Genomic DNA, 25,849 nt, shown 5'->3' on the forward strand with positions numbered 1-25,849 from the left:
TTTGTTTTTCATATTATAGCCATCCTAGCTGGTGTGAGGGGGCACCTCATTGTAGTTTGATTTGCATTTCCCTAATGACTAGTTATGTTGAGCATCTCTTCCTGTGTCAATTGGTCATTTGGACATCTTTTGGGGGGGGGGGTGTCTATTTATATCCTTTGCCATTTTATTTATTTATTTATTTATTTATTTATTTATTTATTGTTAATCCTCACCTGAGGATATTTTTTCCATGATTTTTAGAGAGAGTGGAAGGGAGGGAGAGAAACATCGATGTGAGAGACACACATTGATTGGTTGCCTCCCGCACATGCCCCAACCAGGGCTAGGGATGGAGCCCTTGACCAGAATTGAATTCAGGACCCTTCAGTTTATGGGCTGATGCTCCATCCACTGAACCAAACTGGCTAAGGCTATCCTTTGCCATTTTAAAATCAGGTAATTTTTATTGTTGGGTTGTCAGAGTTCTTCCTAGATATTCTGGATACTAAACTCTTAACAGATGTATGATTTACAAACATTTTCTCCTATTTTGTGAATTGTCTTTTCACTTTCCTTGCTAGTATTCTTTGACGCATTAAAATTTTTAATTTTGATGAAGTCTAGTGGAGTTCTTTCTTTCTTTATTAGGTTTCCTTAATCAGATTGAGTAAGTTCCCTTCCATTTCTAGTTTGTTGAGAGTCTTTATTATGAATGGGTGTTAAGTTTCCTCAAATTCTTTCTCTGCATTTACCGAAGTGATAGTGTGGTTTTTCTTCTTTAGTCTGTCGGTATAGAGAATTGTCTTGATTAATTTTTAAATGTTGAGCTGCCTTGACCAGTAATGACCGGTAATGCTGAGCACCTTTCATGGATTTACTGGTCATGTTTCATGAGTGACTGTTAGTGAAGTGGCTGCTCAAGTCCCTTATCCATTTTTTATTTGGGTTGTTCATCTTTTTTTTAAATATATTTTATTGATTTTTTACAGAGAGGAAGGGAGAGAGATAGAGAGTTAGAAACATCGATGAGAGAGAAACATTCGATCAGCTGCCTCCTGTACATCTCCCACTGGGGATGTGCCCGCAACCCAGGTACATGCCCTTGACCGGAATCGAACCTGGGACCCTTCAGTCCGCAGGCCGATGATTTATCCACTGAGCCAAACCAGTCTCGGCTTGTTCATCTTTTTGTTGTTAATTTGCAGGAGTTCTCCAAATACTCTGGCTAAACGTTCTTTGTCAGATATATTTTCTTCAAATATTTCCCCCGGTTGTAACTTGACTATCAATGTCTTTAATTTATTTTTTATTAATCTTAGAGAGAGGAAGGGAGGGAGGGAGGAAGAAAGAGAGAGAGAGGAGAAACATTAATCAATTGTATCCCATAAGCCCAGACTGGGGATCAAACCCACGACCTCGGTATGTGCTCTGATGGGGATTGAACCTGCCACATTTGGCGCACAGGACAACGCTCCAACCAACTGAGCCACACTGGCCAGGACTCCTACTAATTTCTCGAGATTATTGTTTGATAACTAGAGCATTTTTTAATTTAATGATGTCCAATTTATCAAATTTTGTTTTGTAATTCATGCTTTTTGTACCATGTCCAAGAAATCTTTGTCTGTCCTAAGGTTGCAAAGATTGTTTCCTATTGTTTCCTTAGAAGCTGTATGGCTCAGACTCTTATGTTGAGATCTATGATCCATCTTGAATTAATTTTTGTAGATGAAGTGAGATAGGGGCCAACATTTACTTTTTTCTGTATAAATATCTAGCTGTCCTGCCTCGTTTGTTACAAAACACTTTTCTATCCCCCGTTGGATTGACTTGCCCCTTCAGTCGGTTTTACTTTCAAGAATTCTCCATAATTATATCTGTATATTTACAGAAGCAACTAACAACTTCCTGAGCTAATTTTTAAAGAAATAACTGATCAATTAATATTTTGAATTGGTAATATATGTATGTGGCTTAAGTTAAAAGGTACAGCCCAGCCGGTTTGGCTCAGTGGTTGAGAGTCAATCTATGAACCAGGAGGTCACAGTTTGAATCCCGGTCAGGGCACATGCCAGGTCTGTGGGCTCCTTCTCCAGTAGGGGGCGTGCAGGAGGCAGCCAATCAATGATTCTCTCTCATCATTGATGTTTTTATATCTCTCTCACTCTCCTTTCCTCTCTGAAACCAATAAAAATATATTAAATTTGGGGGGGAAAAGTATAGATTCAGTAAGATAATTTCATCTATAGACAACTTTTATTAGTGGGTTCCTGATTTCTCTCTTCTTGGCAATTATCACCTATTCGCATGGTCCTTGGGATCCCACCGTTACCTATTTGCTTTAATTATCAAATGGAAAGGTGGGAACTACCTGTCAGCAGGGGCCAGTCCTGGGTGTTATAAAATAATGAAGCAGCGAAGATCCAGGTGGCATTAACGCAATTTCTTTTTTTTTTTTAATATATTTTATTGATTTTTTACAGAGAGGAAGGGAGAGAGATAAAGAGTTAGAAACATCCATGAGAGAGAAACATCGATCAGCTGCCTCCTGCACACCCCCTACTGGGGATGTGCCCACAACCCAGGCACATGCCCTTGACCGGAATCGAACCTGGGACCCCTCAGTCCACAAGCCGACCACTGAGCCAAACCGGTTTCGGCAAGCAATTTCTTTTTTATGAAAGCTGCCCTTTTTCTGAATTCTTGGCCATTGAATCCAGACACATCATTTAACAAATGTGCTTACTAATTCGTAAAATGAGAGAGCTCGAAACACATGCTCCATTATTGCTCTACTATAAATCCTCCTGAAATGTCAAAACTTCGCCGTTTTCACACAAGAACTTTCTGTTTGGTCCCAGAGCAGCAGTCAGTTTGGCTCGCCCCACCGATACAGGAAGAGTGGGTCCTGGGAACAGTACCCATCCCATAAGGTGCGGGACCCCTGAGCCCTCAGAGCGAGGGTGCATCCCATCTGGCAGGGGACACCATGAACATGCAGAGCTCAGTGACCCTGGCCCCGAGATCACTGCGCTCCATCCACCCGCTAAGACCCTGAACCCCACCACAGACGAGGTGAGACTGGCTTCCAGTTAGGGCCATTCCAGCCCGAAGAGGAACATTCCCGCAGAGTGGAAGTGCAGGCGCCAGGGAGAACAGAAGCATGAGTTTGAGGCTGGAGGCAGCAGAGGCCAAGGCCGCCATCAGCACCAAGGAGGGTGCACCAGAGGGAAAGAAGGGGACATTGGAGGGGAAGGAGCAAACATTTAGAACCACGTGATCTGGTCGCCTGGACTGAGTCCTCCTGATGTTCCAGGTCCGTGTGAGAAACACGGCGTTAACAGATTAACTGAGAAGATAAAACACAAAAAAATGATATTGGTATGTGCCAGAATCGATTCTCTGGGGCAGAATTAACAGAACAAAGCTAATGGCCGTTTCTCCTGTGTGTGACACGTACTCCTGATTTACTTTCCAAAGAGGTGGACAATTTATGCTCCCACCAGCAGTAAGAGTATGAATTCCCCCGAAACCGGTTTGGCTCAGTGGATAGAGCGTCGGCCTGCGGACTGAAGGGTCCCAGGTTCGATTCCGGTCAGGGGCATGTACCTGGGTTGTGGGCACATCCCCAGTGGGAGATGTGCAGGAGGCAGCTGATCGATGTTTCTCTCTCATCGATGTTTCTGACTATCTCTCTCCCTTCCTGTCTGTAGAAAATCAATAAAATATATTTTTTTAAAAAAAGAGTATGAATTCCTACTCTGTCCCACCCTCATCAGTATCGAGGGTTGTTGTTTTTAATTTACTAAAGGCTAGGCCAGTGATGGCGAACCTATGACACGCGTGTCAGAGGTGACACGCGAACTCATTCTTTTGGTTGATTTTTCTTTGTTAAATGGCATTTAAATATATAAAATAAATATCAAAAATATAAATCTTTGTTTTACTATGGTTGCAAATATAAAAAAAATTTCTATATGTGACACGGCACCAGAGTTAAGTTAGGGTTTTTCAAAATGCTGACACGCCGAGCTCAAAAGGTTCGCCATCCCTGGGCTAGGCCAACGGTGGCATCGGGTGCTGTTTGATTTCTATTCCTCAGCGAGCTGGGACATGTTCTCAAGGCCATTTCTCACGAGCCACTTGTTTTTCCATTTTTGAAAACTATTTTTACATTCTTTGATAAAGGTAAGTTCCAAATAAGTTTTGAAGGAAGCATAAAGGACAGCTATTAAATTATAATTGTGATGATGGCAATTTAACAGAAGAGGGGAAGTAGGACATCCCAGAGAGATCTGTCAGCCAGCTTCCTGGTCAGTGCAGTCATTGGCAGGGAAAGGGCCTGGGGAGGTACCAGTAAGCCTGCATACCTGCCAGGAAGAAGAAGCAAAGCGGTATCTACTTAAAAATTTAAATGTACTAGTACATACCTGCAGAACCAACAAGGCCACTTCTTGAGGTTATATTTCATATCCCCCAGAAACACACATGCACACAGGATGCACTTACAGCACTCTGCATACTGAGGAGCAACTGGAAACAGCACAACAGTCAGCAAAGGGGGAAAGTTAAATATGTTACAGAAATGCTATGAAATATTATGTGGCAGCTAAGATGTCTGAGATGAGTTGGGTGGATGTGTGCTAAGAGAGGAAAAGCTACATATTATTGAGTGATGACGCAATTTTTGGAGCATTAAATAAAATATACAATTTATGTAAACAAACCACACGAAGAAATACTCATATTTTGTGTGTATATACTATCATAGAAAAGGGCGAGTAAAGATTTAGACTGAGCAGAGGAACTGGGCAGGAAAGAAGCCAGAATTGGTGCCAGTGGTCTGAGAAGATTTTGCCATATTCTGTAATGTCTTAAGACAAAGATGTCTCCTAGTGACAGGGTATTTGTGTATTATTTATAGAGTTGAAACCTCCTGAACCCTATGAAGAGTCCAGCAGGCTGTGTAGGAAGCGTTGGTGCTGGTTTCCATGTCATGCTGTTGACGTTGGCACAGCGGTTGCACAAAGCAGAGCTCTGCGGTGCCCTCCTGCCCAGTTGGGAAAGGCCACCGCTCACCCTGGAATTAGCCCCAAAATGCGGGCTCCTTTGGGCACTTTCTTTGAGGAGAAAGATTCAAATTGAAGTCGGTGGAAAAGAATATCACCTTTGTTCCTACATTTGGGAGGAAAGAAACATCCAGTAACAACAACCAGAATGAGAGCCGGGCTGGGCCCAGGGCCCATGACCCCAGGTTGCTCACCGCCCAGCACAGCCTACTCAAGCGCAGGCTGGGCACTGGGCCGGCATCCAGCCCGCGGTCAGCGGACCCCCGGTGATTATATGAGCCTATCTGGAGAAAAGGCCTCAGCTGTCATCAGATATTTAGGAGAACTCGTACCCCAGTAGGGTAAGAACCAAAAGGCCTCATTGACTAGCATAGGCATGTAAGAACTCAATCTGAGTTTTGTTCTTTTCAACCCTCAGCCGAGAATGTGTTTTTATTGGTGTGGGGGGCGGGGGTGAGAGAGAAACATTGACCCGAGAGAGAAACCTCCATCAGCGCCTCCCAAACACCTGACCAGAGAGGGAGCGCTGACCGGAATAGCACCTTCCCGCGAACGGGATGACGCTGCCACCAGCGGAGCCGGAGCCGCACCGGCCAGGGCTCAATAGAGCATTTGCCATGCAGGCTCCACAAGCAGCTGTGAACATCTCAGCGTCCATTCCGGCCTGCAAAGCACTTCGCTTTTAATCTAGTTGGAGGAGCGTTGTCTAGTCTGAGGGCTCCTTGCGCAAGTCTCCGGCCCGCCTGCCCCGCAGCGCAGCGTTGCTTACCACGCGCACACCATGCGCTCTGCCTGTAGATGCGGAGGGAGGTGAACTGCCACGCATCCCGTTCCCACGGTGCCGCAGCGGAGCCTCAGGCGACGGGGTGACTTGTCCAGGGTCCGGCCCCAGGTTTCGGGTCTGGCTCACGCCCAGCTCCGGGGCCGCCCCGCAGTGCACCTGCGCTCCTGCATATGTGAGACACGGGGCGCTACTGAGTGACTGTGCACCGACTTCCTGAGCACCCCTTCCCCACCAGGGGTCTCCACCGCCCCTGGGCCTGTGGTGTGTGGCTCAGCTACTGCCCCCCACCCATGGGCCCGCCCCTCCTGACTGTAAACACATCCACTGGGCCCCCCAGTTCCTCTTTCCTAATCGTGGTCCCCTGACCTCATTAGTTAACCCATGTGAAAAAAAGACAGCTTAGTCGGTCACAAGCAACGCTCCCCAATTTTAGGAAAATTCACCTCAAATGTTGTTACCGGGCCCAGGACCACGCCATAGTTCTGTGTGTCTGTGACTTGGGTTCAGCAGTGCTAGAACCCAAACCCGTGCTGGTGGGAATGCAATGCGCAGGCCAGGCCTGTGTGTCAGCCCTAGACCACAGCTGCCACGCCCCCTCGCGAGAAATGAATTCTCTCAGCAGAACCACATTCCTGAGAGTTGCAACGTTTCCCTCTATTCACATGTGTCCCCTCCCCAAATGTCCTTCTCAAATGGAAGAAGAGTAATAGTGTTATTGCTGGGGGAGGGTGGGACGCACTCCCTAGAAGGGGCAAGAGGCAGCCTAATGTCCTTTATCTTGATCTAGCTGCTTATACACATCATTTCCTGAGTTGCACACTAAAGAGCTGTGCACTCTACCTTATGTTTTCTGCAATACAATTGTTTTTAATTTTTTTTAAAGCCCACCAGTGCTTCTCTTTAATGAAACCAATTGGAAGCCAAAGGGCAAGGCGCTTCTAGTGCGATCCTACAGTCTGGGCAGAGAATGGATTGGGGGTGGGTAGGGGAATAATTAGCATCATGCTCAGTAAAAGTTTGCTGAGTGTGATAGCAATCATTTACACCTTAGTATGAATAAATATATAGACTTATTTGAACAGTCAACTTTGCTGGAAAGCAATATGGAAGTAGGAGGACCCCAAGAACTTTGGCTGTGGGATACAGTGAAGCAAACTGAACAAAATTCTTTGCCTTATTGATAATTCTGTGGAAGATACCCTAGTTATGAGGTCAACAGTAGCTGAGTTAGTACCTTTCCAGGGCTCTATTCCTTCATCGATGTTATAACAAGACATAACACTTGTTAGTGCTTGACAGCTTGCCATGTATTTCAAAAGCATTATCTCATTTAACCCTCATTGCAACCCACTGAGAATTGCTATGGAATACTGATCCTCGGGGATTATTAGAAATAAAGAAATTGGGGGGATGGGAGGGGGCTGGAAGAGGTTAATGGGGGGGAAAGGAAGACCTATGTAATACTTTCAACAATAAAGATTTTTTAAAAGAAAAAGAAGAAATAAAGAAATTGGAGCTCATTATAAAAAAGAAGAAATGAAAAGAAAACTTGCCCACAGTCAAAGAATCTGAAAGTAGCAAGGCCAGGGTTCAGACTCAGTGTTCATTTTTTAATCTATTTTGTTCATAAAACAAAGAAATAGATTTAGAAGGTTGGGAAAGTTCCTTTGAGCGTAGGCATGTACGTTCTCTGTAATGTAGCCCCAGACATGAGAAGCCGTTTCCGGGTCAGGTACTCCCCTCCTGGCTGGGAGCTGGAGGAGGCCAGCTGTCCATCACCTGCATGGAAGTCATCTTCACTCTGGGCTGGGCACTGGCCGAGCCAGCCTGCCCCTCACAGCATCTGCTTCTCCCCTGCCGGAAACCATTCATTGTCTTCACTAGCTGAGTTTAGACAGAGACCCCCCAAAAGCTAGTAACCTTTGAAGTTCTAGCAAAGGTCAGAACTGTGCACCACCCAGTTAATCTAGATAATGGTAGCTGAAGCAACTTCCCTACCTTTAATCATGTAAATTGCCTAAGGGTGATGTTATGACCTAATCTGTGTGTCATTGAAACCTCCTTAACCTAGGGCTACCCCAAACAAACCACCTTACCTTCGGGCTACCCCAGACAGACCTCCTTACCCTAAGGCTACCCCGACCTCAATAAAAGATCGGAGCGGCCTGAGTTTAGGGGAAGTCCTTCGGGACTTGCCCGCCTGGTCCCCCAATATTGCAAAATTATCTCGTGTCTTTTTCTCTCATTTGTTGTGCGGCTACTCTTTCAGATACCGAACCCTACTCCACGCAGAACGTGGAGGGAGTCATACTCGACATCCCCCATCCAATGAGACAGAGAACCCTGTGCCTTTTTATAGATGAAATCTGAGGCTGCGTGAGGTCACCCTGCTGGAATGAGGTAACGCCGGCTAGGAACCCAGGTCTCCGTGCTCCAGAGTATGCTCTCTGCCAATCACCTGCCAGGACTCCGAGAGGACAGAGGAAGCCCTGCCTGGGAGAAGGGGCCAAGCCAACTGCAGCATCCACCCCACAGACAGCTGCAGGGAGCCGGAAGGTCAGCATGCTGCAAGTCCTCCCTCAGGCACCCTGTCAGCAATCGATGGCCGCATGAAGCACAAAATCTGGCCCCAAGATTTCTAATCTTGGTTGCACAGGGACATAGTAGTTGCTGAATAAAGGTACTAGTATACTACGTGATGTTGAAAGAGAAAGGAGTTTGTGTGAGAGCCAGAAGATGGACAGGGGCTGGAAAGACACCCTCCCAGCACCGCTGGGCATGCGCTGCCTCTTAACCCCTTTTCTTTGGGGCCGTTTGTTGGAGCACAACATGCCCGTCCTCTCTCCCCTCCAGACACCTTCCTGGAGTGAACCGCCCACTCATATGACACAGATCCCCCCTTAGGAGCAGGCAGGTAGCTGGCTGGCCTTGACGTCGGCTATGGCCTCTCCCCAAGCACCAACCAATACATCTGAGTGTGGCCCACAGGCCCATGGATCCGGCTCCACATCTCTGTCCAGTGTGGCCCACAGGCCCACAGCTTTCAACATAATCTCAATCCCAACTACAAACTTGTTTTCCCATCTGTATTTATCATCTTAATTAAGGCATGCCACCTCTCCGGTTACCCAAACTGGAAATATTGGAATTGTCTCCAGCTGCGTCTCTGCTTATTCATCACCACATCCTACAAAATCTCCTCTGGCTCCTTGCTCCTCTCTATGCCCACTGTCAGTGCCCCGGTCTGAATCTTGACTCTTCTACTTGGATCACCTACAGGCCTTGCCAGATGTCCTTCTCAAATCGATGTCTCCACAGGCCACCCTGCCTTCCTGGCTCATTCCCCACTGAGAGCAACACCCCCTGTGTGTTCAGGGCTATACAGGTTTGCTCCAACTTGGCTGCCTCCCTGGTTCCTACCATTCTCCTCCAGAACCCCCTACACCCACCCAGCACTTCCCCACATGCCATTACTGTCTTTGCCTTTGGTCTTCCTAAAAGCAGTGAGAATAATCACCCCCACCCCCACCCATCATTCACCTCACTCACTCATCCTTGGCCCTTCCTGAACACCTTTTAGCAAAATCAATTACTTGTTGTTCCCTTTGCAATTTGCATTCATATGTTACTGCTAACATAGGACCTCATTCATTCATTCAGCCATTAACAAGCCTTCTAACAGCGGAGGCCTCTCTAGGCCCTAGGAATGAGTGAACGAATAGCAGCCATTGCCCTGACTGGTTATTGGTGTGTGAGAATCATCGGTGATCTTGACCTTCACTGCTCCAGGTCTAACACACTGCGTCTCAGGCATGGGTATGCTGCCTTATACATAAGGTGTCAATAAATCAGAATGGTTGGGGAGCTTCACCACAGACTATTGGGTGCTATGAGATCATTTTCATTTCGTTAGGAGTGATAATGTCACTATAGTGTATAGTATATATTCCTCCAGAGATGCAAGTTGAAGGACTTTATGTGAAGGGGTTCAAATAAAAATATACATAAAAAATAAACAAATATGTCAGAATGTTAACAGTGGTTGGATTCAGGCACTGGGGGTGAGGGCGCTCATGTAATATCTTTATATTTAAAATTTTTCACAATAAGAGGTTTTTTAAAAGGTAAATTGACATGAATTGACTGGATCCATTTTCTCATCTATCAAATTGGGGGGGCGGGGAGGGACGCTTAATCTGATCCGCCTGCTCTAACAGAATACTATAGACTGGGTGGCCCATAAACAACAGAAATGTATTGCTCACAGTCTGGAGGCTGACAGTCCAAGCTCAGGTGCCAGCATAGGCCTGCGGTGAGCACACTCCTCCTGGGTCATAGCTGGCTATCTCCTCACCGAGTCCTCATGTGGCTGAAGTGCTGAGGACCTCTTCTCAGCGGCTTTAATAAGGTGCTATTCCCATTCCGGCTCCACCCTCAAGACTTAACCACCTCCCAAAGGCCCCACCTTCCAATACTATTAAACTGGGCACTGGGGTTGGAATGGGAGTGGGGAACACAAACCTTCAGGCCACAGCAGGGTGTCCGTGGCAGACAGCTGACACCCTGTCCAGCCCTAGTGGCTCTGGGCAGGAAACGCCCCCCACGAGCCCTGGACCTGGGCAGCTCCCAGCAGGCCCCTTGGGGTCCAGGATTCTGGGAGGAAATTGCTTTTGGCTTCAGCATTCCTGCAAGTCAAATGAGGCTTGTTGGCACCGTGACCTGAAGGGGAAGAAGTGTGCGCTTGTTCCTGTGAGTTCAGTGAAGGAGGAGGGCAAGCACAAGTGGGCGCGATGGACGTGCGATCAAGTCAACGTGCTGAGCGGGCAGACGCGAGCTTAGGAAACACGGCTCCCGTAGGCAGGCTCTGCCAGGACCGAGGAGCCAGCCACTTGATCATGTGCGGGAGTCTGCATCTTTGAAAGGGCTGGAGTTCGGGGTCTGTTCCTGTCCTTAACCTGCTCAAGAGACCTCTGCTTCGCTTTTGTAATTCAGGGTTCTATTGAACCCCCGGGAAGCGCCACCCCTACCCGCCTTCTTCAGAAACAGGCGGAGCTGTACCTTCCCATAGGGCCATCTGTGCAAAGGGAGATGGATCAAGGCCCCTCAGCCCTGGCCGGTTCCCTCTTCCCTTCCTTACTCTGAGCAAGTCCCTTGCCTACAGTCAAAAGATTGTCACTGAAGCCCAAACGGTCCCGTTACTCCTTCACTCGGAATGCCCTTCTTACTGCCCGGAATGTCCAGATGCAGCCGGAGGCGACCTAACCGGAAGGAAGCCCGAGTGTCTGCAGCGAGGTCCTCACCTCTGCAAGGACCTTAGAGCCGCGCGTCGGGGGCCCAGCCCCAGCGCTGGCTGGGCGCGGCCTGGGGGTCCCCAATGCGCGCCGCGGCCTGCGCCTCACTCTCCCCCCTGTGGCCGGGGTTTAAACAGCGCCTCCGCCTGCCCACAGCCCAGGCCATTCCGTCGGGGCTGAGGCTGTCCTCAACGGCCCCAGCCTCCAGAAAGCGCAAGACAAACAAGCTGGCAAACGCGCGACCACCAAGTGGCCCGCGGAGCACGTCGGGGGCAGGGTCGTCGGCGCCGCGGCCTCGGAGAGCCGCTCCCTGGAGGGGCCCGAAGGCTCTGGACCCCGGCGCGCTCCCAGATCGCTAAGCGACGACCTTCGGCGGAGGCGAGCCCAGTGCCAAGGCCCTCGCCCTCGTGGTCAGACGGAGGCGGGGCGGGGCGGGGCGGGCGGCGGCGGCGCTTTAAGAGGCGGCGCGCGGTGGTAGAGGTCGCTGCCCGCTACGGCGCCGAACTATGGAGATGGCCCGGGACTACGCGGGAGCCCTCATCAGGCGAGTTCCGCATTAGCAGGCTCAGCACCACGCCAATCCCGGTGTGCCCCGCAGGTTCCTTTGCCCGGCACCCCGTGAGCCCGCATCCCCTCTCCTCCGCGACCCCTTCTCCCCTACACCCTTCTCCCCTACACCCTCATCCCCACGCTCCCCGAGGCCCGGGCTCCGCGCATCCCCCACGCCCCTGGCGCCCACGCCGCGGCCAGCTGGGCAGGCGCGCGCCCTCCCCTCCTCCGGCTGCAAGTGTCAGGTGTGGCCTCCCGAGGTGCGCGGGCGTCCGCGGAACAGGTGACAGTGGTCAGTGCGGGGGTGGCCGCATCGCTTGCCTTAGCTGCCGACACAGATGAGGGCGCCGTCCTGGGAACCCAGGGCGACACTTCCATGGTGCGTGGGGCAGAGCCGCTCGGGGTCCTGCGGTTCGCGACGGGAGCTGGGGCGTGGGGAGAAGCGCCGGCGGGGGCGGCCCAGGCTACCCTGGGGCGAGCGCGGGCTGTGGCTCCAGTGGGAGGGCCGCCCCGGGTGCGCCTGAACGCTCGCCCCGCAGCCTCCTGGCCCGGCTCCGCTCCTTTCCCTGTCTTGGGTTCATTTCACATCCGGACATCCAACCCAGTCCCTGCTGATAAACCCTAAAGATTCTGCGTGGCAGTAACTTTATAAGTTTAAAGGAGCGATCATGGTTCTCTGAAGATCTTTAAAGTGCTTCGAAGAGGATGGAGACGCCCTTGAGGACCGTAACATGCAGGTTTTCAGAGATAATGGATCCCATTTGTACCGAGGGGTAAGGGCAGGCTGAGTGAGAGAAAGGGAAGGGAGAATCGCTTTACAAAACTAGTCTGACCTAAAAGCTCTGAACTTGGGTCCTTACAGCAGCTGTGTGTAATACTGAAGGTTAGAGAAACAGCTGCCCAGATATACAGGTGGTCGGGCAGTCTGCACTGTGCTGGCTTTCTCTTTTAAAACAAACAAACAAATAACAACAACAAAAGGAAGTTAAGTGGTGGGATCCGGGGAGGTGAGAAATAGACTTGACTCCTTCTTCCCTAACATGGTTTAGGCATAAAGGTAAAGCCCTTTGTTTCTTTCCTGTCTTTCTTCTCTTTCCAGTGCCACCCACCCCACACTCCCACCCCCAGACGTAACAACTGTGAACAGGTTGGAGTGAATCCTCCAAACTTTTCTCCCAGGAACATCCAAACACCCACTCCCCAAGTTCCTCAGAGCGCTGAGGAGCTGGTGGGCTGTTTCAGGGATGGGTGAGAGGGCGCTGACTCCTCGCTGGCACTGGCGCTGGCATTGCCTGGAGCAGGAGGAGGAGGCCACACCTGCAGAGCTGAGGCTGGCCCTGCCCTTGCCCCTGACCCCTGCAACAGTGTCCCCAAATCCAAAATGTATCTGTGTGAGGTTTCCACTGGGTCAAGTGTGTTGTGGAAGCCACTGGCTTATGAAATATTGGCAAATCAAAGCATAAGGAAGTATCTTATCTCCTGAAACATGTTCCTGCTGAGCTTGGCAAGCTCTCGCTGTGATTGGCTATTGGTCAGGACACACTGTTGCCACAGTTCTTGGGAATCAACCTGCTTCCAAATTGAGCTACTATAATTCTTTGGAATCTACCTGCTTCCAAACTAAAACAGGAAGAAAACAATCAGATTGTTGAAAGGAACACAACATTCTTCCCGGCCCTTCTTAAAAACCACGTCCAGGCTAAAGATCCATGTGAGCCAGGTGACTGCCACATTGGTAATTATGGTCTCGCAGCACCTCTGTCTCCCCTGGATGCGCCTTCATTTAAACTAGCTGGTAGGCGATGTCCTAGCTCTGTCTTTTGTTAGCAAATAGCTGAATTTTGCCAAGGAAGTAACCTAAGCACATCTTCCTCAAAGATCAGCTATGTGTAAGCAGTGATCAGATCTTAAGCCAGTCCTTAGTTCATTAACCATGCGCCACCACTAAGGGCCGCCGTCATAATGAAAGCAGCCTGAAGTCTCGTCGCACACTCTGGACTTCAAGGATGTCCGCAGGTGTGTGCTGTCTGAGAGAAAGCCGGCCCTGTCTTTGTGTCCTGTCAGTGATAACATTCATGCCAACTCTGAAGTTCTTACAAAGCTGATGTATCGTAGTTTGCGCAAAACAGCTGATTTTGTAGCTGTTTAGGACATCTTTCCTTTTCTTGAACAAGGAGCTCTCTGTCTAGCGGCCATTGCAGTACACATTTCTACCACAGTAGTCTCAGGGATATAAGCAAGGAACCGAGTTTCCTACAAGTACACTTCTACTGCTCGTGGAGTAGAAGTGTAGAAGCCAGCGCTGACGAAGACTTCCCACGCTGCCTCATTTCTCTGCGTTCCTATATTTGCCATCAATACTTCCCTTCTTACCATTGGCTTTGGCGGCAGTGCTCAGTTGACTTATATCCCACCCCTGTCTGTGCTTTATTACCTCATATGGATTCCTCTTTTCCCACCTAGCAGTGACGTGTGGGGTTCCCTCCGTCATTGTTTCACTCTGAATAGTTCCTGGGCAGTGTCTTACCCTCAGCACTGCTGACACCAACATGTCTCTCTCTGGCTGTGAGAAACCTTGTTCCTGGGCCCGCCTTCTCCTCCGGCACTTTCAGCATGAACATCAATCAACGGGGTGCCAGATAAAGGCTCTTTCTTGGGGCCTGTGGGGTTTAGCTTTTTTTACTGGAGTAGAGTTCACCTCCATTGTCAGTGTGTTTGTTGCTTTATTTCACACACTTATGTACGTTGAGGACTCCTCAGTTCAGTTCCCTTGAGGAAAAATCCAAAGACTCTCTGTTTTCCTCATTTCTGAAAGATATGTCCCTTCACAGTTTTCAAGATTAATTCTATGAAGCCTGGCTTCTCTTATTGACTTGGTTTCTCCGAAATGATCTATTTCCTTGAACAGCAAAGCCTATTTCCGTGTGTGTTTCTTTCCTTCTAGTACGCTGTTTCCCTTCCTGCTTCCTGTGATTGCCTGCCCTTTCCCAGGAGTTCGAGGTGACTGAGGCGTGCTGTACCTAAGAGCAGAATTCTAAGGCTTCTAGTGCTCCCGTTTCAACATTGATATATTAAGAAACTGAGGGGGAGGTGGCAACATATTTTAGGCCTCATGTTAATGGCCAGTGACGTAAATTATTCTACTGAAAGAGAACCAAAAGTGAGTTAGGTTAATATACAGGGTGGGGGTAAAGGGGTTGTAATTGTTTGTATGGAAAATAATACAACAATAAATAATAATGCAAGAATACACTCTGTTTCCCGTGCTCACAACTGTAAACCTACCTTTGCCCTGCCCTGAATTTCTTTGCTCATGTGGTAGCTCGTCGCCCTGCTGTCCATTTAGCTGCAGCAGGTAAGCACTCGTGTAGTATTTGTTAAATAGGTTGAATGTGTGTAACATTTCATTTAACCCCTTTTTACGTTGTATATAAGGCAGTCTTGATTTTTAGGTAAGTTGGCACATCAAATCACTCATCCGGTTCCTTGAAAAGAAGGGAAGGATTTAATTTTCATGTCTTCAAAAATTTTTTATGTGTGCTCTCTAAGCCTTTTCTCCAATAACGACCCAGTTCTTGTGTAACAGGTAAGAACAACACTAGCCTGTATGTTGTTTTACAAAATCAAGGATGACTCTCTTGAGGGCAGTGTGAAGAGGGAGGACCAGAAGTGACTGCCGGTTCTTGCCTTGTCAGAAGTTAAAGGGAAATAAGAACTTTGTATAATCAGCTGTGCTAGGTCCCTGGCGCATCGGTGCTTACTAAGGTGTGAGCGTTTGTGTCCTATGGGAGATAGGGGACCACAGCAACTAGGTCAAAGCTGTTCGTGGCCCTAACCAGTTTGGCTCAGTGGATAGAGTCTCAGGTTCGATTCCGGTCAAGGGCATGTACCTTGGTTGCAGGCACATCCCCAGTAGGGGGTGTGCAGGAGGCAGCGGATCGATGTTTCTCTCTCATCGATGTTTCTAACTCTCTATCCCTCTCCCTTCTTCTCTGTAAAAAATCAATAATATATATATATATATATATATATATATATATATATATATATGCTGTTCGTGCCCACAAGACATGACATTGACCACCAGGGCCTGGACCTAACATCCAAGACATGAACTTTGTTCTTCCATTTCTCTGATTTTGTCCCAGCCTATCTTTCACTCAGTGACTAGGTCATGTGTCAGCAGGGGGTGAGGTGCTGTGGGGAAATAAAAAATGTACAAATAGACCCTGGCCTCAGTTGGCATAGATTCTAGAAGGCCTCGTGGGCAATGGCAATGACTCGTCACTTTGGGGGAGAAGCTTGCCTGTGGGGATCCAGGGCTCCCCTCTGCTGTAGGAGGGTTTGCGCCTGGCAGGGCAGACACCATGATGCCAAAGCGGCAGCTGGATTTGAAGCCCTGTGCCAGCACTTGCCAATTCTGATCTTATTAATTTCTTTCTTAAAATATATTTTTATTGATTTCAGAAAGGAAAGAGATAGAAACATCAGTGATGAGAGAGAATCATTGATCGGCTGCCTCCTGTCTCCCCCGCCCCTGCCCCCCACCCCATGGAAACTGAGCCTGCAACCCGGGCATGTGCCCTGACCAGGAATTGAACCGTGACCTCCTGGTTCATAGGTCAACCACTGAGCCACGCGGGCCGGGCTGATCTTACTGATTCTTTAATGTCCTGAGCCCCCGTTTTCCTCACCTGTAATGCTTGTCCTGTAGTTCTTAGGCAATGCGCTAAGGTATATAGTATTTGGCACAGAGTGGAACTTGTATCTTTCTCTCTCCTCCTCCTCACAGGGACTTAGCCAGTGAGTTTAAGTTTCAGGTGCAACGTTTAGGTTGAGAAGAAAGCCAGGCTCTAAGTGTAAAGCACAATATGGATCATCCTCGCTGCCCTGCCCACCGGGTCAGCAGAGATGAGACTGTGAGCGAACCCTCTGTAGCATCAGCTCAGCAGAATGCGGGCGTGTTGTTCATCGTGTTGCGTAACCCAGGGACCTGGTTTAACTCCTGAGAATCGGGGCAAAGGTTCAGAGGCTGGTGCCAGTCCCACTGCTGCCTGGGTCGGGCTCGCATTCACTCAGGGGCTCTTGTCCTTCAGGTGGGAGTCCCCACTGGCGACCCTGACCTGGCACCATCCCTCGCAGTTGCCTCCCTGGAAACAGAGGGTGCAGAGGCTCTGGTGGCCTAAAGGGAAAGGGGCTGAGGGTACAAACTGGGAACCCTGCCTCCCTCCAGCCATGAAGCAGCTCTTCCTCTCATGCTTCCGACTGATGCTCAGTGCTTGAGGTTTGAGGTCCAGAGAGATGACGTCCCACCTCTTTTCCTTTGTAACAGGGTCCCTGACAAGCCACTCTGAGCCTCGGTTTGCTCATCCGAGAAGTGGGTAATACTTAGCAGGTGCTCAGACACGAGCACTAATGAGGCACTAACGTGATGCTGGCTGAATATATTTCAGGCCCGATTCTTGCTAATAATCCAGGCTGTTCCCAGAACGCCAGGTTGTCGATGAGGCATAGGGATGAAGCACAGACACTCACTGTCAGAGGCCCCTCCTGAGACTGCTGGTAGCAGGAACTTCACTGACAACGTTTGAAAGCTGGTTCCTTACGATACAAACAGGTTTTCATTGAGCAAATTCCTTGGTGTGTCATTGAACTTCCACTTATGTTCATCTATAGAAGTTCAGTTTAGACAATATACTACGTACAAGTTCTATGCCTCACACTAAGCTAGGCATCATGGGAGATGCAACAAAGAAGGCCTTGTCCATAAAGAAATGCCAATCTAGTTGGGAAAATAAAACATAGATAAATAAGTGACTCTGTGGGTGTGTGTCTCTTCAGAGACTCTTTGAAAAAGTGATGTCAATTTTAATTTTCTTCTCCATTTCCAGGCCCCTGACTTTTATGGGTTCACAAACCAAGAAAGTCCTACTCACTCCCCTCATGCAGTCCCCTCGCCCCTTCCGAGTCTCCAACCACAACCGGAGCAGCCGGCGGGGAGTGATGGCAAGCAACCTGAAGGATCTGCTCAGCAAGGTACCACCAGCGCTGTGCCTCCCACCAGGGCTCAGAAGGCCCAGGCTCTTGGCTACTGAGCCAGTGCAGAGACAGAAATGTCCATGTCCTGGCCTTGAAAAGCCTAGGCGGGGGGGAGGAGGGGGACCATTTCTAAGTGAAAAGATGAAAGGAAACATTATTGCATCTTTGTACCACAAGAGATTTAGGCGCAGAGACAAAAACCTTGAAAACAGCCATCAGTGGATAATGTAGCTTTATTTACTTGACAAGAGAAAATATAGGGAAGCAGCAGACTTTGGAAATCTGTTTTTTATTATAAAAGCCAGGGAAGAATCTAATGACCTAGATCGCCAAATAAGGAAGATTCGCATGGAGGCTTAACCTAGACACAGGCGCCCGTGCACATGAGAAAAGCATCCAACATGCAGGCTCTAAGAGAGACATTCAGATATGCCACACAAGACTGAAGCTCCTTAAGTATCATAGGCGCAAGGTTATTCTTTTTATTTGTCAAAATAAGTAGGTAATTTTAGAAACTATAAATATTATGAAATGTAATCATGTATCTCATGTCATTGAAATCTCTGAAGAGGATAGTTCCCTTAAAAATATTAACGTCTCTTTTTCCAAGCCAGGACTGAATCATAGACCCCCATGAAGGTCTATCTTGACCATTAGCATTTTATCAAAACCAGCCAGCTCTGCTGAAACTATCATGTAAGCCATGGCTGTGAACGGTCAAAACGGAATCCCCTGCTCATTCTGTGTCTCTGATGTGTTGCCCCCCCGCCCCCCAGACCCTGGACGCCCTGCTCATCACCAGCGGGCTGGTCACTCTGGTGCTGGAGGAGGACGGCACCGTGGTGGACACGGAAGAGTTTTTTCAGACCTTAGGCGATAACACACACTTCATGATCTTGGAGAAAGGACAGAAGTGGACACCGGTAAGCAAACGCACTCTATCCAGCTACCGGGTAGACTTCTTACCTACAAAAGTGAATTCCCTATTTCGGTGTTGATTTGCCCACTTTTAAAATAGACCCTTTATACTCCCCTAATAACTGGATCTACTGCCCTCGAAGAGATTCTTATAAACTAGAGGCCCGGTGCACAAAATTTGTGCACTTGGAGGGGAGGGGGGAGTCCCTCGGCCTGGCTTGCAACCTCTCGCAGTCTGGGAGCCCCCAGGGATGTCCAGCTGAGGGCTTAGGCCCGCTCTGGCAGCCGGACATCCTTAGCGCTGCTGCAGAGGCGGTGAGCCCGGCTTCTGGCTGAGCGGCTCTACCCCTGTGGGAGTGCACTGATCACCAGGGGGCAGCTCCTGTGTTGATATTCTGCCCCCTGGTGGTCAGGGTGCATCATAGCAACCAGTCATTCCACTGTTTGGTCAATTTGCATATTAGCCTTTTATTATATAGGATATTTCTAGGAAATGTAGCATCTTTGTGAACATGGGTTGTTTGACTTAAAGCAAATAATTCTGAGGGACAAGCTTTGGGCAGCAAGTAGCTACGATCCTATTAAAGCCTGTAGATATGACCCAGTGACCATTCACTGTCTCTGTCCTTAGGAGGCCAGCAAGCCAATGAAATTAGGTGTGTGTGTGTGTGTGTGTGTGTGTGTGTGTGTGTGTGTGTGGCTACAGTGATTTAGAAAAGTTAAGATATAGAATAGTTTTCTATTTCTGGGAAAACTATAGATTATATGTCTTGGAAAACCCACTAAAAATGTAAAGCAAATATGAAAACATCTTTTTATATGCCTAAATGTCCTTCAAGAAAGGCACATCCTCCGAGGCCAAATTTTTTATGGGAGCCAGAATCCCGACGGGAAAGCAAGCACTGAAGCTGGCTCTCCCGGCAGGCGTCTCACCTGTGGGCCTCCACTCACCTCAGGGACTCAGGGCTCCAGTTTTGATGGCTGCTGAGAGGACAGGAAACAAGGTCTGGGGGGTAACAGAAAGGGAGTCAGATTAGAGATGCCCACAGAAAGCAGAGAATGTAATGGTCTCTCCTGAGAGTCTGGCAGACAGCTGTCCCTACAGCTTATAGGGGCTATTGATTCTAAAACAGCCGTGGGCAAACTACGGCCCGCGGGCCAGATCCGGCCCGTTTGAAATGAATAAAACTGAAAAAAAAAAAAAAAAAGACCGTACCCTTTTATGTAATGATGTTTACTTTGAATTTATATTAGTTCACACAAACACTCCTTCCATGCTTTTGTTCCGGCCCTCCGGTCCAGTTTAAGAACCCATTGTGGCCCTCGAGTCAAAAAGTTTGCCCACCCCTGGTCTAAAACCAACCAAGCCGAAAGTTTAGTTCACAGAGACCCAGGGAGGAAGCATCAGAGGCAGGAGTTTACTCATTAAATTCTCTTCATTCAAACAGCCTCTCCCAGCAGTCCTAGTGTCCCAGGGTTGCTGTGCCCCATGTAACCAGGAGGAGCAAATAGGCTCAGAATGGACATTGACCGAGGCCTCGGGGAATCTTTGTTCCTAAAGTTCCAACAAACGTGAATTTACAGTAAAACACAAGACATGAGGACTCCGGGCACCAAATATGAGAGGACGCAGAAATAACAAAGTCAGGCCTGCAAAACCTCAGATATGGAATCATCAGAGACAGTGTAAATAACTACACTTAAAGTGTTCAAAAAGATATGAAAAGTAATCTAAAGTAATGAGGAACAAGAAGGAATTTTTAAAAACTAGATAGACTTGGAAGAATAAATACAATTTCTAGAAACAAAAAAGATAGCAATTCAAGTAAATGAAAACTCAGACAGGACCTGGAAGGTATGTCTAAACAAGGTGCCTATGATGTAACACAAAGAGAGTAGAAAACTGGAAAGCAGTTAGAGATGTGACTGAGAAGATCTAATACATGCCTACTTGGCACTCTCAGTGTGATAGTTTTTTAAAAACAAAACACAACAGACAAGCCATTTTTTAAAATGATAAATTCAACTCCGTCCAGAATTCTTTTTATCAAAAGGTACTATAAAGGAAGTAAAACAATAAGCCACAAGTGGGGAGAAGGTGTTTCCAAGACAACCCGACAAAGAATTCGTATTCCACGAATGTAAAGGACTCACACAAATCAGTAATGGGAACAATAGACAGTCCACCAGAAAAATGGGCAAAGACAGGGACAGGCATCTGCACAATAAATGGACAACAAAACACAGGGAAATATGCAGCCTCGTGGGTGGCTAGGAAAAGTTAAGACCGCAATAAGATACTTTTTACACCGTTATTAGATTTGGTATTGTTAGGCTTTTAAACCTTTCCCATTTTTAAGATATGGAACAATGAACTCTCGCATGCTCCCACCAACTACTATTTAAAACAACATGCCTTTATCCCATGGAGTTGAACTGCGTAGGTCATTCCTAGACATAACCCAGCACAGGATACCCAGCATGTGCTTCCATGTAAATACACATAAATAAACATCCTGTTGGCCCAGCCGGCAATCTCCGTGGGTAGCATCTATCTATGAAGCAGGAGGTCACAGTTCGATTCCTGGTCAGGGCACATGCCTGGGTTTCAAGCTCAATCCCCAGTGTGGGGAGCACGCAGGAGGCAACCATTCAATGATTCTCTCTCATCACTGATGTTTCTACCTCTCTCTCTCCCTCTCCCTTTATCTCTGAAATCAATAAAAAATATTTTTAAAAATAAATAAATAAAAATAAACACACTGTGGTATAATCATCAGCGGGAATACTCTTCTGCTGGGAAAATGCATGAAGAACAGCCACAGACATCTATGTGGATAAATCTCATCAACTATGTTGAGTGGAAACACACATTCTTATCTTTCTTTCCACTCTTAAAAATTAATGAAGACCCAAACAGCTTTGTTTCTTATATCAATAGAACCTATAGATACTCATCAATCAGGAGTTCTCACCCGGGGAGTATGTTGCCGCTCAGGGGACATTAGGAAATGTTTGAAAGCTCTTTCGGTGTTTACGACTGGGGCAGTGGTAGATTAATGGCATCTAGTGGGCAGAGACTAGAGACGCGGCTAAATATTCTACATGCACAGGACAGCCTCTAGGATGAAGCCCGGAGTGGGTGATTGCTGGGATGCCGAGCTAAAGTATAGGGCGGTGATGGAGTGTGTGGGATACAAATAATGACGGTTCGAGGAGAGGCCTGAAGCCTCTCAGTCTACTAGTGGCCTGGGTGACATGTGAGCTTGGGTTGGAGTCTTCTCTTTCTTCTTTTTTTAAAATATAGATTGTACTGTTGCATCCTTTTTTAAAGCATCATTCTTTTTTAAATAAATTTTTAATGATTTCAGAGAGGAAGGGAAAGGGAGAGAGATAGAAACATCAATGATGAGAGAGAATCCTTGATCAGCTGCCTCCTGCATGCCCCCCACTGGGGATCCAGCCCACAACCCAATCATATGCCCTGACGGGCAATTGAACAGGTGACCTCCTGGTTCATAGGTCAACGCTCAACCACTGAGCCGCACTGGCTGGGCTGGAGCCTTTTCTTGACTTCCACTTTTCATCCATCTTCTCTCAGGGTGGAAATGTGCACCTCCAGCCAATTATAGATCCTACCCCAGGTGGAAGTGTGTGTTTTAACCAGTGAGGCCAATAGAACTTTCGGCCCAGAAATAGCCACCAGGGGTCTCCCTTCTTCAGTCTAAACGCCTGAAGCCTGTGAGGCAGTAGCTGCGTGAAGCTCGCTCAGGAAGCGGTCAGGGGGCAGTCATTTCCTCCTTCCTTGGTCAGCAGCACAGAGCTCCACAGGCCCCGGGTTAGGTCACACGCGGACTAGCTTTGTTGGCACATCTTGATGTTGATTTAAGGCCAAGGCTCAAGGACGACATTTAGGGAAAGTAAGATAAAAGCTTTCATATAGCAGGAAGGAACACAAGGCAATAAAAAAGAGTTGTGGCAGGATTATAGATGAAAACTCCTTTTGATTCTGTAATCTTGTTTTTTTAAAATGTTTCCTAAATGATGGAGAGTTTGCACCCCCTAAGGTATAGAGGCTGCAGGGCCTCTTGGGCCTGAAACATTAGACGACAACCAGGATCTCTCCCTGTGTGTGTTCTGTGCGGGAGGAAAGAGTAGCTCCAGCAGGAAGGGCTTGAGTACTTCAAGGAGAACTGGTTGTAACTTCAAATATAGATTATTGTCGTTATGAACTTAACAGTCATAGCCTCAACTACTCCCAACCCCCGGGGGTCACGCGACTTGGTAACTCTATCGATTTATGTACATTTGAATCCTAAACACTGCAAGATCCACGTGAGGGGCAAACCCACAGGAAGCGTAGCCCCTGGGTCTGGCATTTGTCCCCCGGGACAGCTCTGTTCTCTTGGGTTTTTTTTCCAAAGCTCTTGGTGGGGAAGATCATATTGCAGTGCTGTTTATAAACACTTTCTCCTCCCAACCTGAAGGGTCTATGGTGTTTCGGGGAGACTGCGCGTGGATACTGTAACCAAACGACTTTCCCCGGGAAGTCAGGGTTCCCCCAGGGCGGTTACTGGAAAAGAGGGGGCACCCTAGGAAAGTTTTCACACTGCCCCTCACGGTGGCCATGTGAGTCTGAGACTCTGCCCAGAAGCCTCTTATCAAATGGAAATAATGCTGCCTGCTTCTCTTTGAACAGACTGTGTCATAGTCATGAGACTGTCCATGTCAGACAAGTAACTGTGGTCACCCTCGGTGACGAGCGTGAGTGCCTCTCAATGCCATGTGTCAACAGCACAGCCACTCACTGATGTCTGGGTCCTGAAACCAAGGCCCCACCGCCGAATCACAGTCATCCGGAGCCACCAAACTCAGCGGATTCAGGAAGGATACTTCCTTAGGGGTGTGGACCTGGTAGCCACATAAGCATTTTGCTCTGCTAAACACATTCCTCAAATAATTAGCAGCTTAGTCACTACCAGATTTCAAACCAACAGAGTCTAAACTAGCATAAAACCAGAATTACAGGACGTGCATGTCATAGCGGGATGCTCCTTACATGTCTTCCTCCCTTACTGTCTAGAGTACTAACTACATCACCGCCCGCCAGCAACCGAAGAAATCAGGAATAGCAAGAGTCACCTTCGACTTGTACAAGCTGAGTCCCAAGGATTTCATCGGCTGCCTCAACGTGAAGGCCACCATGTATGAGATGTACTCAGTGTCCTACGACTTCCGGTGTACAGGGCTCAAGGCCCTCGTGAGGTAACAGACTTCGGGGTCAACTGAGGGGTCTGGAAACTGCACTTGCCTCGGTCCCCGCCACCCGTCCCCAGGCAGCCTGTCCCCCACTTGCTCCTCTGCACTCCCAGGCCCAGCCCCTCGGAGGTCCTGACCTGACCCGTACCCATTGAAGTTCACGCTGTTCACACTGTCGTGCAGCAGTTTAAATATCACCCCCCCTGCTTACCCCCTCCCCTTCGCACACCCAAGGCCTCCAGAATAAGCAAGTGGCTGAAGGACAGGACATAAGTGCACTCTCAGGAGCACAGTCTGCCTACTCATTTCTTTCTAGCTGCTGAACAACATTGGGAAGTGGCTAGTGGAAGGGTAGTTCCGGTCAGTGTCATCAGCATCCCCTGGGAGCTCACCAGAAATGCAGAGTTCCAGGTCCTGCTCGAACCTCCCGGGTCCTGTATGTTAGCTAGCCCAGGCAGGATGGGCGGGGGGAGGGGCGGGGGCAGGTGTGAGCATTGCCTACTCTGAGCGCATGTTTGGGGGAAAGGGGTTGTGAAAAATCCCCACTCCATCTGTTCTTCACGGGCTCGGACCTCCAAGCCTGACGCGTGTCCCTGTCCCTTCTGTTGCAGGAGCATGCTGCGGGTCCTGTCCCACGCTGCCCAGGTGGCCGGGCACTTCCTCATCTACATAGGCAAGCACATGCTCCAGGTGCTGGGTGACACGGAAGAGCAGACTTCTCCCGGGTTGCGCTCCAGGCATAAATTCACGATTGGATAGGGTTGCAGTTTGAGGAGCTCAGCAGGCCTTGTTCCTTTGCAAATGACGAATTTTGAAGATGCTTATGTTCACTTATGCATTATACACACGTGCACTTGTAGGCTGTCCATCACCTCTGCTCTGGAGTGGTACCCAGGTGAAAGGAAAGGGGCCGTGAAGCAGATGCCGGAGCGGGAGGAGAGGTGTGGGTGCCCCCATATGCGGAGGAAGGGACCCAGGAGCAGGAATGTCTTGGGTGGCTAAGGAGCAACACCTCATGTACTAGGCCCCTGTGACTCCTCACCTCCTGCAATAAACCAATCACAAGAATTACTTTTAATGTGTATACTTTCTGGTGTCTCCTTCATCTTCCAAAAAAACAAAACTTTCATTTAGAAGCAAAACTCAGCCAGAAATCTTTTGCTAACAGATATAATCACTTTTTTTTGGGGGGGGGGGGTAATCCTCACTGGAAGATACTTTTTTCCATTGATTTTAGAGAGAGTGGAAGTGAGGGGAGGCGGGGGGGGGGGAGAGAGAGAGAGAGAGAGAGAAACATCTATGTGAGAGCGCCACATCAATTGGTTGCCTCTCCCACGTGCCCCAACCGGGACAGGGAACCTGCAACCCAGGTACATGCCCTTGACCAAATCGAACCCTTCACCCTTTGGTTCTCAGGCTGATGCTCTAACCACTGAGTCACGCCAGCCAAGACAATATAATCACCTTAAAAAATGTATGTATTTTTATTGATTTCAGAGAGGAAGGGAGAGGGCGATAGAAACATCAATGAGAATCATTGATCAGCTGCCTCCTGCACACCCCCTACTGGGGATCAAGCCCACAACTAAAGTGCAAGTGCCCTGACCAGGAATCGAACCTCCTGGTTCATAGGTCAACACTCAGCCACAGAACCACACTGGCTGGGCAATATCACTTTTAAGTCTTTATTAGTACTTGGTGCAGCAGGAATAACGAGCTGGAAAATGTGACGGTGTGTGTGTGTGTGTGTGTGTGTGTGTGTGTGTGTGTGTGTTTTAACGTGGGTCCTGAGTGAGCTCAGAGGGACCCAAAAGCTCAAGGATGGTCTTCAAGCAGCACTTTCAGCCTTTTTCTTAAAAAACAAGCAAACAAACAAAATCAACTTCCCACCTAGACCTGATGCATGATGCTAGTGGATCCTGTCTTCACTCCCTAATGTCACTGTGTTCTCAGCTGGG

At 48.4% G+C, this 25,849-nt stretch overlaps 1 protein-coding gene across 1 annotated transcript; it reads left to right on the forward strand.

Annotated features, from left to right (window-relative positions):
• Window positions 1-11,555: 11,555 nt before the first annotated feature.
• On the forward strand, window positions 11,556-24,962 carry CIDEA (cell death inducing DFFA like effector a). Its single transcript, XM_059706659.1, has 5 exons — window positions 11,556-11,670; window positions 17,567-17,711; window positions 18,491-18,637; window positions 23,716-23,897; window positions 24,503-24,962. Exons 1-5 carry the CDS (start codon window positions 11,633-11,635, stop codon window positions 24,648-24,650), a joined length of 660 nt encoding a protein of 219 aa, XP_059562642.1. The 5' UTR covers window positions 11,556-11,632; the 3' UTR covers window positions 24,651-24,962.
• Window positions 24,963-25,849: the final 887 nt, after the last annotated feature.

This window comes from Myotis daubentonii, chromosome 8 (assembly GCF_963259705.1).
Source record: "Myotis daubentonii chromosome 8, mMyoDau2.1, whole genome shotgun sequence".
Lineage (NCBI taxonomy): Eukaryota > Metazoa > Chordata > Mammalia > Chiroptera > Vespertilionidae > Myotis > Myotis daubentonii.